Source organism: Maylandia zebra, linkage group LG1 (genome assembly GCF_041146795.1).
Source record: "Maylandia zebra isolate NMK-2024a linkage group LG1, Mzebra_GT3a, whole genome shotgun sequence".
NCBI lineage: Eukaryota > Metazoa > Chordata > Actinopteri > Cichliformes > Cichlidae > Maylandia > Maylandia zebra.
This window is the reverse complement of record NC_135167.1, coordinates 36,605,508-36,618,283: the sequence shown is the minus strand read 5'-3', so window position 1 is coordinate 36,618,283 and position 12,776 is coordinate 36,605,508. Positions and strand designations below refer to the sequence as shown.

At 42.9% G+C, this 12,776-nt stretch overlaps 1 protein-coding gene across 2 annotated transcripts in view; it reads left to right on the top strand.

The window, feature by feature from the left end:
* Positions 1-12,776, top strand: part of adamtsl5 (ADAMTS like 5) — a 64,509-nt gene that overhangs the window by 21,929 nt on the left and 29,804 nt on the right. For both annotated transcript variants that reach the window (XM_004566358.6, XM_004566359.6), the window contains one exon: positions 5,355-5,430. In XM_004566358.6, coding sequence (XP_004566415.1) covers positions 5,355-5,430 — 76 coding nt within the window. The remainder of the gene's footprint in view (positions 1-5,354; positions 5,431-12,776) is intronic.

Genomic DNA, 12,776 nt, shown 5'->3' with positions numbered 1-12,776 from the left:
AACTGGTACTTTCACCCTCAGCTCTCTCTTCACCACGACAGTACAGCGTCACTGCACATCTCTGTCAATCTTCTGCTCCCCTCAGTTGTGAACAAGACCCCGAGATGCTTAAACTCCTCACTTGTCCCTGACCCAGAGTGGGCACTCCACCCTTTTCCGGCTGAGGACCATAGCCTCAGACTGGGAGGTGCTGATTCTCATTCCCGCCACTTCCCACTCGGCTGTGAACCGCTCCATTGTGACCTGGAGCCCACCACCTGATAAAGCCAACAGAACCACATCATCTACGAAAAGCAGAAACGAGATTCTGGCACCACCCAAGTTGTTACGCCTAGAAATTCAGACCATAAAACTTACGAGTCCAGCGCTTGTTGAGACCAAGCTCTTCCAGCGGGTGTATAAGGATCAAATGGCCCGTAGTAACCCGCCAACCCTCATTATTTTATACTTAGCTAGGAAAAAGAGAAATATTTACATAATACAAAATTAGGCAAAAACAGAGTTTATACAATTATAACAAGCCTGAAAGTCAATATTTGGTATGACCATCTTTATTCAACACAGCTTGAACTCTTGTAGGCAAATCTACTTGTAATTTCTTTAAAAGTGGTCTTTAGGAATAGTTCTCCAAGCCACCCGAAGAACACCCAAAATGTATCTTTGGATGTTGGCTGCATTTTTTTGTTTTGCTTTTTTTTGTTGTTGTTCTTTGTCAAGGTGATCCCACTTTACAATAAAGTTGAGTTCCAGGCTCTGGGGAGGCCAATCCATGATTGATATTGTTTACTGGCACATCTTCTTTTGTCCCTGAAAGACACACTCACACCATGTTGAGACACGCCAAGTTTCTGGCTAATAGCTCTTTGGGGCTTATCGTGCTGGTGCAAAAGTACTAACTAAAGTACTAAGCATTGAAAAGAGCTTATCAGTTAATGTTAGATAGCTACCTAAAATCAATACATGCTCATTACATGTCACTGGCATAAGCATGCAGGGGTAGTAGTGACAAAATGAATCAAAATTTATTTCCAGTGTCCTCACTGACCACACAGGTTGTTGTGGTAAAGAAGTATTGGTGACTGTGCTTTATTGGCACGGTTAGAGGAAGTGTGTTTCCATGCAGTATCTGGTCTTTAAATCTAAAATCATTAGCCGTTTCCAGGTCCAAACTTTCAGGTCAGGGACAAATGTAAATCATGGCAGGATGCCGTAAACGGACCAAACTTCAGTCAGGAGAACAACTGAGATAATCCATCCACAATTTGGCTTAACAGAGCAGTTAAAAAACAAACAAAAGAAAGCCTTGTTTTGCTTTCCATGTGGATGTTTCTGTGTGATGTGGCGTGTCACATACAAACAATGACTAATATGGATTTAATATTGTTCAGTACCAGTGTACAAGGCAGCACGGTGGCACGGTGGTTAGCACTGTTGCCGCACAGCAAGAAGGTCCTGAGTTCAATTCCACCATCAGGCCAGGGTCTTTCTGTGTGGAGTTTGCATGTTCTCCCCGTGTTTGCGTGGGTTCTCTCCAGGTACTCCGGCTTCCTCCCACCGTCCAAAGACATGCAGCTTGTGGGGATAGGTTAATTGGATAATCCAAATTGCCACTAGGTGTGAATGTGCGAGTGAGTGTGAATGGTTGTCTGTCCTTGTGTGTTGGCCCTGCGACAGACTGGCGACCTGTCTAGGGTGTACCCTGCCTCTCGCCCTATGACAGCTGGGATAGGCTCCAGCGCCCCCTGCGACCCTGAAAAGGATAAGCAGAAGCGAATAGATGGACGAATGGATAGTACAAGTGTATGATTTGATGTTAAAAACACCAAACTTGCAAATCTAGTGGCTCTTAAGCTGTGCACACAGTGGAAATGTATATAAAATTGTGACGGCCTCTTCCTTTAATTGTGATTAATGTTCTCCTCTTTCGGTCACTGCGACCTTCTCTTTTCCTCTGATAAGAATTCTCCCATGTCAGGCCAGGACAGCAGCCGAGTCTCCGAAGGGAAGGGCTGCCCAGCCAAGTGTGAGGGAGATGTAGCGAGATGTGTATCGTTTAATTGGACAGGGCAACCTACTGACCTGGGACTGAGCCAACAGCCAACTCCAAAAGCTTTAGAGCAGCTCAGTGTTTATGATCAGGGGAGAGAGCTAGATGAGCTGAGATGTGGGGGGAGAGGGCACAAGTAAAGAAATGGAGGATATTGAGTTGCCGTTCACAAATGAAATCTGTCTGGCATTTTTATTTTGTCGACTTGTCTTAATGAAAATAAAAATGTTCCATCACAAAACACTCAAAAGTATGACACACTGTGACTGTCTACAAAGCAGCGCAAGGAAGCAATCAAAGAGCTTTTCCCAGAATCACTGAGACTTCTCAGAAGAAAGCAGTCATCCTTTGGTGAATCAGAGGATGGATGTGTCATTGTTGAGTTTAACCTGGAGGTAAGGAAAGAGATGAGGCAGAAAACACAGTCACCGTGAAGCTCAACAGAGACTTTATCTGGTAGAATCTCACCGCCTCACAGTGGTGTTACTGCAGTTACCTAGAATTGCTTTTGAATTAAAAATATATTCATTTATTCAGTGGTTAAACCTGTCATTTTCAGATTTGTAAGGTCAGCGTCATTTACTAAATGTAAGTCTGATCAAGCTTTGCACATCTGGTCACTACATTTCACATCTGTGGGTTGTTCATTACAAAATCATTCAGAAGATTAAAATAATCTCTAGTGGAAATCCTGGGTTCAAATATTACATTTCACGTTAATATTACATTACAATTTAGAAACAATCTGAAATAAATTCCAATTTACTTATTTTCACCCTAAAAGGATGTCACTGTTGCTCTTGTTTATGTCGAATTAAGTTCAAGATGTAATTCTTAGAAGTCCTAAAAGTGCTTAAAGTGGATGAAGACAGGCTGGGGGATATGGTTGAATAATCCAGAAAAGTACATAAGTCGACTTTGAGTCAGTACAGTTTTGTCAAACAGTGTACCTTCATGCTTGAGCAGGTTGCTGTACTAACGACTGAGTCAGACAAAGTCAGACAGTGTGAGATAAAAGGGTTTAAAAAACAAAATGTTTGTATCTGTGCCAAATAAAATGATCAAAGACTGCAAAAAAAGAAACTACAAAAAACAAGCATCAATGTCAGTTCTGTCACCATCTTTGTCTGAATTCTAACTTGGTCAGCTCCAATTCTTGAATTACGACTTGCCACCTTCAGAAAGACTTGATCTATTCAAGCAAACAGGTCATCTGAACATACTGTGAGAGACAGAATGTGAAAAAAAAATCCATGAATTCACATGGTAGGATTTGTAAAGAATTTATTCATAAATCAGGGTGGAAAATAAGTATTTGGTCACCTCAAACAAGGAAAATCTCTGGCTCTCACAGACCTGTAACGTCTTCTGTAAGACACTTTTCTGTCCCCCACTCGTTACCTGTATGAATGGCACCTGTTTGAACTCATCATCTGTATAAAAGACACCTGTCCACAGCCTCAAACAGTCAGACTCCAAACTCCGCCATGGCCAAGACCAAAGAGCTTTCGAAGGACACCAGGAAAAGTATTGTAGACCTGCACCAGACTGGGAAGAGTGAATCTACAATAGGCAAGCAGCTTGGTGTGAAAAAATCAACTGTGGGAGCAATCATCAGAAAATGGAAGACATACAAGACCACTGATAATCTCCCTCGATCTGGGGCTCCACGCAAGATCTCATCCCGTGGGGTCAAAATGATCATGAGAACGGTGAGCAAAGATCCCAGAACCACACGGGGGGACCTGGTGAATGACCTGCAGAGAGCTGGGACCAAAGTAACAAAGGTCACCATCAGTAACACACTACAATGGCAGGGAATCAAATCCCGCAGTGCCAGACGTGTACCGCTGCTGAAGCCAGTGCATGTCCAGGCCCGTCTGAAGTTTGCCAGAGAGCACATGGATGATACAGCAGAGGATTGGGAGAATGTCATGTGGTCAGATGAAACCAAAGTAGAACTTTTTGGTATAAACTCAACTCGTCGTGATTGGAGGAAGAAGAATACTGAGTTGCATCCCAAGAACACCATACCTACTGTGAAGCATGGGGGTGGAAACATCATGCTATGGGGCTGTTTTTCTGCCAAGGGGACAGGACGACTGATCCGTGTTAAGGACAGAATGAATGGGGCCATGTATCGTGAGATTTTGAGCCAAAACCTCCTTCCATCAGTGAGAACTTTGAAGATGAAACGAGGCTGGGTCTTCCAACATGACAATGATCCAAAACACACCGCCCGGGCAACAAAGGAGTGGCTCCGTAAGAAGCATTTGAAAGTCCTGGAGTGGCCTAGCCAGTCTCCAGACCTCAACCCCATAGAAAATCTGTGGCGGGAGTTGAAAGTCCGTGTTGCTCGGCGACAGCCCCAAAACATCACTGCTCTCGAGAAGATCTGCATGGAGGAATGGGCCAAAATACCAGCTACTGTGTGTGCAAACCTGGTAAAGACCTATAGTAAACGTTTGACCTCTGTTATTGCCAACAAAGGTTATGTTACAAAGTATTGAGTTGTATTTTTGTTATTGACCAAATACTTATTTTCCACCCTGATTTACGAATAAATTCTTTACAAATCCTACCATGTGGATTCATGGATTTTTTTTCACATTCTGTCTCTCACAGTTGAAGTGTACCTCTGGTGCAAATTACTGACCTCTGTCATCATTTTAGGTGGGGGAACTTGCACAATCGGTGGCTGACTAAATACTTTTTTGCCCCACTGTATTTAGTTCAGCCTTATTAGTACCTGATATATTCAAGAAATCCATCATCAACAAAATTATCTGTTAAGGCTAAAATTGAATGTACAGTGAGTTGATGCCAGCAGAGAAAAGAAAAGGTTTCATGTGGATTATTTGATGCTAAAGGTCAGCAGCTGAGTGGGAGGTAAGGCAAGGGGAGTGGTGGGACAGCAAGGCGGGCAGTCACCACCTCTCAGAATCTGTGGGAGTTAATATGATACTGTGGGGGTGAGTTGGGGGAGTAGGGTGGGGGGAACGAATGATACTTACTGAATCGGGGGACATTCCTGACCTTGGCTGCTGCCCTCAGGGGTTCAGGGTAGTATGGCAGCTTATTTGTGTATATTATCACTGACCTAAAGACCTCGTCTGTTTGAAGTGTCAGCAGTGCCTTTTCTTCCTCTATCCTCTTTTGTCTTCTCTGTCTCCTGCTCAAACATGTTTGCAACAACATGTACATCTTTACTTCTGCAGCTCTTCATTCATGTGTATCTGATGTGTGAAACAGCAAAGGGCGACGTCACCAAGCGACTGACGGGGTTTGTTTCTCTCTTTGTCTCTAGGAAGCTGACTCTTTGCCAGGCCCTGACCTTTGTCCTGCTGCTGGTCCTTCCCGTGTCCCTGTCCTCCCCGCAGAGTGTAAGCCCAACCCACCCACATCAGCACAAGCTCGTCAGCCAAGGCTCCTTTTTAAATGACGTGACTCTGTGGAAGCTTCCTAAGCTGTACTGAGTTGTCATGAGTTTGGTTCTTAAGCTTAACCAAACTGAGGCTGGGATTAACCATCGTTTTCATTTTCATACTTTTATGATGTAGTGGCAAACAGCAGATACACTGAAACATTAGCTTTTCAGTCAAATCATCAGTCTTAAGGGCAGAGGCGGAGGCAGACATTTGATACACCTGGGGCTTAGCCCTAAAGGGTAGTATGCATGTTTAATAGGATTAATAGGCTCTGTTTTGAGTTTTGTTCAAAAGAAAGAATGACTTCATATAAGAAAAAATATATATATTTCACATATGCAGGACACCTTAAACTATTTTTATAATTAAGCAGCGAGGCAGAACAAAGTCGGGGCTGTATCAAGACACACAGACTAAACCCCAATTCAACCAGACCCAGAACTGATCCGGAATTAAAACAGGACTACAACAGTTCAAAATCAGGACTACTGAGGATTTAACCAAAACAGAATCGTAATCAGAACTAGATGATAGTAGCACTAAAAATCATCATAGACCTGCACTACACTTATTTTTTAATTCTACCAAATAACAAACCTAACGGTGATACTTTTGGTAAACAACCAACAACAACCTGCTCTTGTTCTCTCTCTCTCTCTCTGTTCCTCTCTCTCTCTCTCTCTCTCTCTCTCTCTCTCTCTCTCTCTCTCTCTCTCTCTCTCTCTCTCTCTCTCTCTCTCTCTCTCAAACACCAACACCATCAAATATACAGTTGAAACCAGATGTTTAAATACTCTTCAGATAAAAACACTTTTTTAATTGTAACATCAAATCAGACTAAATGTTTATTTTTTTTAGATTGATAAATATAAAAACATATTTGTTAACTTTAAGAGTAAAGAGAGAAACTATCTGTATTTCTTAATTGTAAATGGCACCAAATTGTATTCAAAATTGAGCCACACTTATGGAGCTCCACAATTCTTTTTCTGGTGTTTTGGTTGACATCTCTTAATTTTCCCATGTCACAGAAACAGGCTCTGTGTTTTGCCTTATATGCATCCACAGCTGTGCCACCAGTTTACTCACATGGACTCTACTAACCAATCAGAAGCTTCTTCAGCTCAGAATGGAATCGTCTGCAGTTTTCTTATTAATGAACAATAAACTTAGTGTACATGTACTCCTAAATTTGATGAAAGTGATAAAAATAGAAGCTCTGTCTCTCTTTATTCTGACATTTAACTAATTCAAAAGATATTTCAATATTTATTTATCCAAAACAAAACAAGTTTACTCTAAATTGATATTGTACAGTAAAAAAAATGTTCTTGTGTTTTCCATAAAGTGTATGTAAATATCTGGTTTCAGCTGTGAATGTACTGCTGTGTGTTGAAGTTCCTCTTGTTTTGCATAGAAATACACTGAACAACATACAAAGGATAATATATAAAATAACATCTACCTGAGTTTTTTCTTTGAAAGAAGCTCCTTATGTCCATTCTTGTATATCAGTGCATTACTGAAACCGATTTATTTAGCCGTGGAGGGAAACAACTGAAAATATGAAATAAACACACATGTAAGCTAAGACTCTCTAAAGAAACAGCATTGTTGTTGTTCCGCTTTTCATTTCGCCGTTTGTTGATTCACGTGAAGAGAAAGTAACGTAATATGGGTCAAGTGATCAGTTTGATATCAATCTTTTGTGATTCACCGTCATATTTACATTATTTGTACAGTACGAATGATTTGCTTTGGTACCTGGTCGAACTTCAGTTCTCCTCTGTCTGCCTCCCTGCGCTTCTCCAACAGCGCACTCGCAGACAGCAGCTGCCCCCGCCCCTCGCTCAGTGTCTGAGCTCGGATCATACCAATATTAGGGGGGATTTACGCACAGTCATAAATTCCCAAAGTGTGCACTATGTGCTTCGAATACTGTGTGTAGTTTTTGTTTTATACAGTTGTCAGCCAGGCATCTAACTATGAAAAAATTACACTCCAAAAGACCCCAGGCTTCTTAAAAAACGACCCGGGCTTAAGCCCAGCAAGCCACCCCACCCCACCGCTCCGCCACTGCTTAAGGGGTGTTCAAATTCATAGGCTGTATCCTCCTGAGGACCCGGCCTTAGCGGTCCACGTGGGCCGGGTAGGCCAGAAGTGAGCGGCTGTGAAATTGGATTTGCGTCACCAGCTGTCTCGGTGGAGTTTAGCTGTCTGCTCCTTTCTATCTAAAATATAACAGGACACAGGAGTAAACTCTCGACCATCTCACACTTCTGTTTAATCAGTTTTCTGTTTGATGTTTATTTAGCTGTGTGAAAACTAGAACTTTAATCTCAGCCAAACCGATTTACTCAGGAACAAATAAAACATTGAAATAAAAACAAACAATAACATTTTTAAGTTATTAAGTGACTTATATATCACGTTTAACCTGAGTAGCGAAAGACTGTGGGGGTCTGAAAACCATGTGTCGGGAGTTTGCCATTCTCAGCGGCTCTAGTGACCCTCGAGCTCCCGGCGAGCTATCGAGCTGGTGGGTAACAGACGTCTCCTAAAATGTCGGAGCACTTTTGCAAATATGTGACATTGTGATAAACCAAGCAGATATTTGAACTTTACACAGCTACATTCTCGCCTGAAAATATCTTAAAAGTGAAAGAGTAATAAGAGTAATATTACAACTAAGTAGCGTCCGCCATTATTGGAAACTGGAATTGGCTGGGCCGTACAATGAATTCTGGGATATTCTGGGGAAAATGAGGACGCATTTGTCGACCATATTTGGCGGAGTCTACGAATTTGGACACCTCCATAGTTTAGCTAAGAATTCACTTTTTTTGTATAGCTGCTATCAGCTAACAAAAATCGCTCGCTCTCAAGCCAACAAATGTTCTGGTGCTAATTATAGACTGTATATAAAAGATAAACATAGCGACCTTGATGAAAAGGTCACACATTAGTTTTAAACTCTTCATAGCTTTGGACAGATTGTGTTTTGGAGTGGCCAGAGGCTGGAGGGCTAACATATTAGCTCAGCTCAAGGTAGCAAGCTTGGTTAGTACGCTAACCAACAACTCTACCTTGCAGCAGGATGGATTATTTGTAATAATATCTTCCAGAAAGCACCAACACCGATCAGCTGTAGCTGCCTAGTTTGAGACACCTGTCATTAAAAGCAGCTACAACCCCGACTTCAGTTTCAAGATGGCTGTTAAAAAAATAACAACTCGCTCATGCTCTAGTAGAAACTGAAGGACTTTTTGTACCAATTCTACATTGACCTAATGTTTAAGCCCCAGAGGAGACAGCTTGATGGTAATGAGACACATGAATCAAGAATGGAGACATTGATCAGTAAATCAATGGTTAATAAGTGTGCTGTAAAAAATGAAAGAGTGACCTAGGAGAGGCTAAAAGTTAAACAAAATGGCACTACTGGTGATTTATTTTCTCTGTTACTTGTTATTGAATCACCCACTGATGTATACTGTTGGTATTCTCCTTATTAATGAAAAATCATTATAATATTTATCTTTTTTGGTGTATTTTAAATATCTTTGATCTTACTATGACAATTTTCCTGTTATAGCGCTCCATAAATTGTATTCCAGGGCTCTAGAGTGCGACCAATTTAGTCGCAAATGCGACCAAATTTTTCAATGGTGCAACTAAAAAAAAAATCTTAGGTCGCACCGGTGCGACCAACTTTTTGAGTAACAAAAAAAACCAAACAAACAAACAAAAAAAACCTCCGCAACTCTAAAAGACACACATTATGCCCCTATCGTGGTCTAAATCAATCAGAGACAGTCAGGGGCGGGGCCTCTCTGATTGGTCATGGTCCAGATATTCCCGTAGTCCTTCGTGTGTACGTTTGAAAGTGCAGGCGGATAGAGAGAGGTGAGTAGCTTGAATAAAGCAATATCGATTCATTAAATCCTGAATCGACATTTAAATATAAACTTATTTTACCAGAAACACCAGAATCTCAGGTTAAAGCTCATAAAACTATTTCAACAACCACCAAACAGTAAATGAGAGCAGGTACACGACCAAAATTCACTGAACCAGCAGCAAACCACGCTTCACATTTGATAAACATCACCATTAATTCCCTCTTACTTTTGCTGTTTTGCTTCCACCACGATAAAAATCACACTTCATGCACAGCTCTCTCTCTCTTTCTCTCTCTCTGTGTACTTCAAGAACAGTTTCCCGTCTCAAATCTGTTTTCTGCATTATTCATTCGCTTATTACCCATCAGTCTACCGTTGTTTACGGCGCTGTCGACCGCTGTTTTTTTTGTTTTGTTTTGTTTACTTAACCACGTCGGACAAGAAAGACTGATTTCTGCTGTTCAATACTGAAGACATTTAAACTTTTTAAAATTATGCAAAATGCAGAATATTTTTAAGTTTATCTGCTATAAAAAGCCAGGCCAGGAAAATCTGCTTCATGTTTTTCTGAGTTTTATCCTCCGTTACTTTGACACAAAGGCCTCTGCTGTGATGTTCACATCTCTGATAAAGTCTCACAAGTGTCAGTGCTGATCAATGATCAGAATTATAATATTTCTGACTCTCTGAGGCAAAATTGAATTGAATTGGGACTTTGTGAATCGAATCGAATGGATTATAGAAATCAGTGATGATACCCAGCCCTGGTGAGCAGCCTAGGCCTGAGAGGTGGATGTAGCTGTGGGTAATGAGAAAAGATGAAAAGAACGATTGATAACTTTTTTGTTAAGGCCTGATCCGTCTGACATTCATAGCCAGCTCTGACATGAACCCATTAACCTCTGAGCACTGAAAAAGCACAGTGTGTCCAGAGAACACATTATATGTCGTCATAAATGCACTGCCCAAGTGTCCCCACTGCCTTTCAGCGGCAGGCAGCAGCAAACAGGTCGTCAGAGGAGACCGATGTGATGATTACGTTTAACATTGGCACTCTTTGGCAATATTGTAGACAAAGCACTTTGTACAAGCACAAGATTGTTAGTTAATCATTTACAAATCAATATTGTCTGTATAGACAGAAATTTCCCCCCCCAAAAAAGTGCACAGGTAAAACTACAGTGTTAAGCGATGCGGTTGAAAAATTTGGGTGCGCCTAACTTTTGTGCTGGTGCGCCTAAGAAAAAAAATTTAGGTGCACCAGTGCAACTGTGGCAAAAAGTCAGTCTAGAGCCCTGTATTCCCACAGATTTTAAGGAATTCACTGAAAGTTGGATGACGTATGTGTTGAGTTTTGCAAGAATGGAAGAGAGTGTTTTAACAAATGGCATCGTGTTTTATTTGCATGTGAAACCTGCCAGCGCCTAAAGCCATATCCCAAAGCCGCCCCCACGTTATCCTGTCTTCACGCCTTCTTTTTCTTACAGTTCAGAGTTAAATATTGTGATTAAGGCCATTTGTGAGGAAGAAAAATCCCAACTTTCAGGTCCCAAAGAGGAAAATCCAGCTCATTTAGATAATAAACCAATCACAGACCATAGACTAGTCACAGCGATTGAGCCGATTGGCTTTTTCTTGCAGGGTGTTTGTCCTCTGATGGGATTTTGTCTTGAGCAGAGGAGCGCTGCTCCAAGCCAGCATCCTCATTGTCTCCTATTCTGTTGTGTTTGTCGCTGCTATGCCACCTTTTCCCATCTTACCGCATCTTTCATCGCTATTTGTCTTGAGGTCAAGCAGACAACCATCCAACCTTCCCCGAGGGCTGACTGGAATAACCACACTCAGACACTCCCCCCCCCTCCCAGCTGCTGTGACACCTCAAAAAGACCAATGGATCCATTCTTCATTCTTCATTTTCGTGTTACAGTTGTGTCATTTCAAAAAGACTAGTAACACATTATTTTCAATCCTTGTTTCAGAGTTGTTTACACTGCTGAAACATCTTTTGCTCTCGGTCATTGTTGCAGCTGTGCTGGCAGCGTCTCGGGTGGCCACGGCAAAAACAGAACATGAAATACACCAGACTTGGACATGGTGTAACCCCGCCACAGGCTTGGTGTATTTCCCCTTGGATTCAGAGAACAGCATGTACAGATGTTATTGCTTCACTTTTATAGGGCTGTGATGCTTCTGCGTTTCTTTGTTCTCACTGGGAACTTTGGTTTATGGCTGCAAAGAAACAGCCATTTCAGTTACTGTGTAAGCCTTACTGCAGCGCCCCCAGCTGTGTGGACGCCAGTATCTGCAGGTTGTTTACGTGTCTTTAAGTGTTTCTAGATACTGCAGCTCTCATAATTATCAAAAACATCTATGCTACGTGAAATCATATGCTTACAACTGCTACCGATATTTAGTGATTAATAAAAAAAAAAATTGCATTCATCACCACAAAAAACAATCATTCGTCTCTTAACACCGAAACTGTTAAATGAATTCATGACTGATAAAAAAAATTACAAAGTGCAAATGAAATAAAAGGAGGAAAACTGTGAGGAGGGGGAGTTGGCCGTCCGACTGCGGTCTGGAGTGTGGGGCCTTCCTGCTGCTGCGGAGTCGGGGCGGTCTGCCTCCCCCCACCGCAGGGAAAAGGGTAACACCACCTGGGTCTGGGTGCAGTTCCCCCCTCCAGGGGCAAGGGTACCTAGACCCGGTTTGTAGAGTACGCTTGGGGAGTGTGATCGTGTGTACAGCGTCTCTTTATGTCTGTCTCCACGTTGGTTGTGTGTGGAGTAAGTGTATATGAGAGCATGAGGGTGGGAATGGATGTTTGTATTTGTGTGTGCCTGTATGTCTGTGTCTATATGTCAGGTTGGGTGTCAGGCGCCACCTCTCTGGGGACATCTCAGGCCCTCCAAGGTTTGGAGGCCTATCTCCCCCTACCACCACTTCCCCTGCCAGTGGCGGACTCCCTCAGACATCGGTGCGTTGGTGGTTCTTTGTGTCCGGGGATGGGCGTCCAGGTACACACCGGCTCACTCCTTGGCGGCCGCTTATCGGGGCCTGGAGCCTGGGGCTCGCTCGGGCCACTTCGGAGGTGGGGTGCCCCCGGCCTCTCGGCCTGGGGCTCGGTCACTCAGGCACAGCTGGCTGCCGGCGGAGCTCACGGGCGCGTCACTGCAACTCCCCCTGGCTTCTGCTCCGCGGCTGCTGAGTGAGCCCTCATCTGGGACTCTCCTCAGCTCTTTCTGGGACAGTGGCGCGGCTGCCCCTCTGTTGGTCTTCCTTGGTCTCTTGTGTTCTGGGGGCCTCTGGATGTCTGGAGTTTGGATCTCCTCCATACCTGCTTCATGCCCTGGAGGACGGGGCTGTGGCCCCCCCACACCCTCTAGCAGATTATTA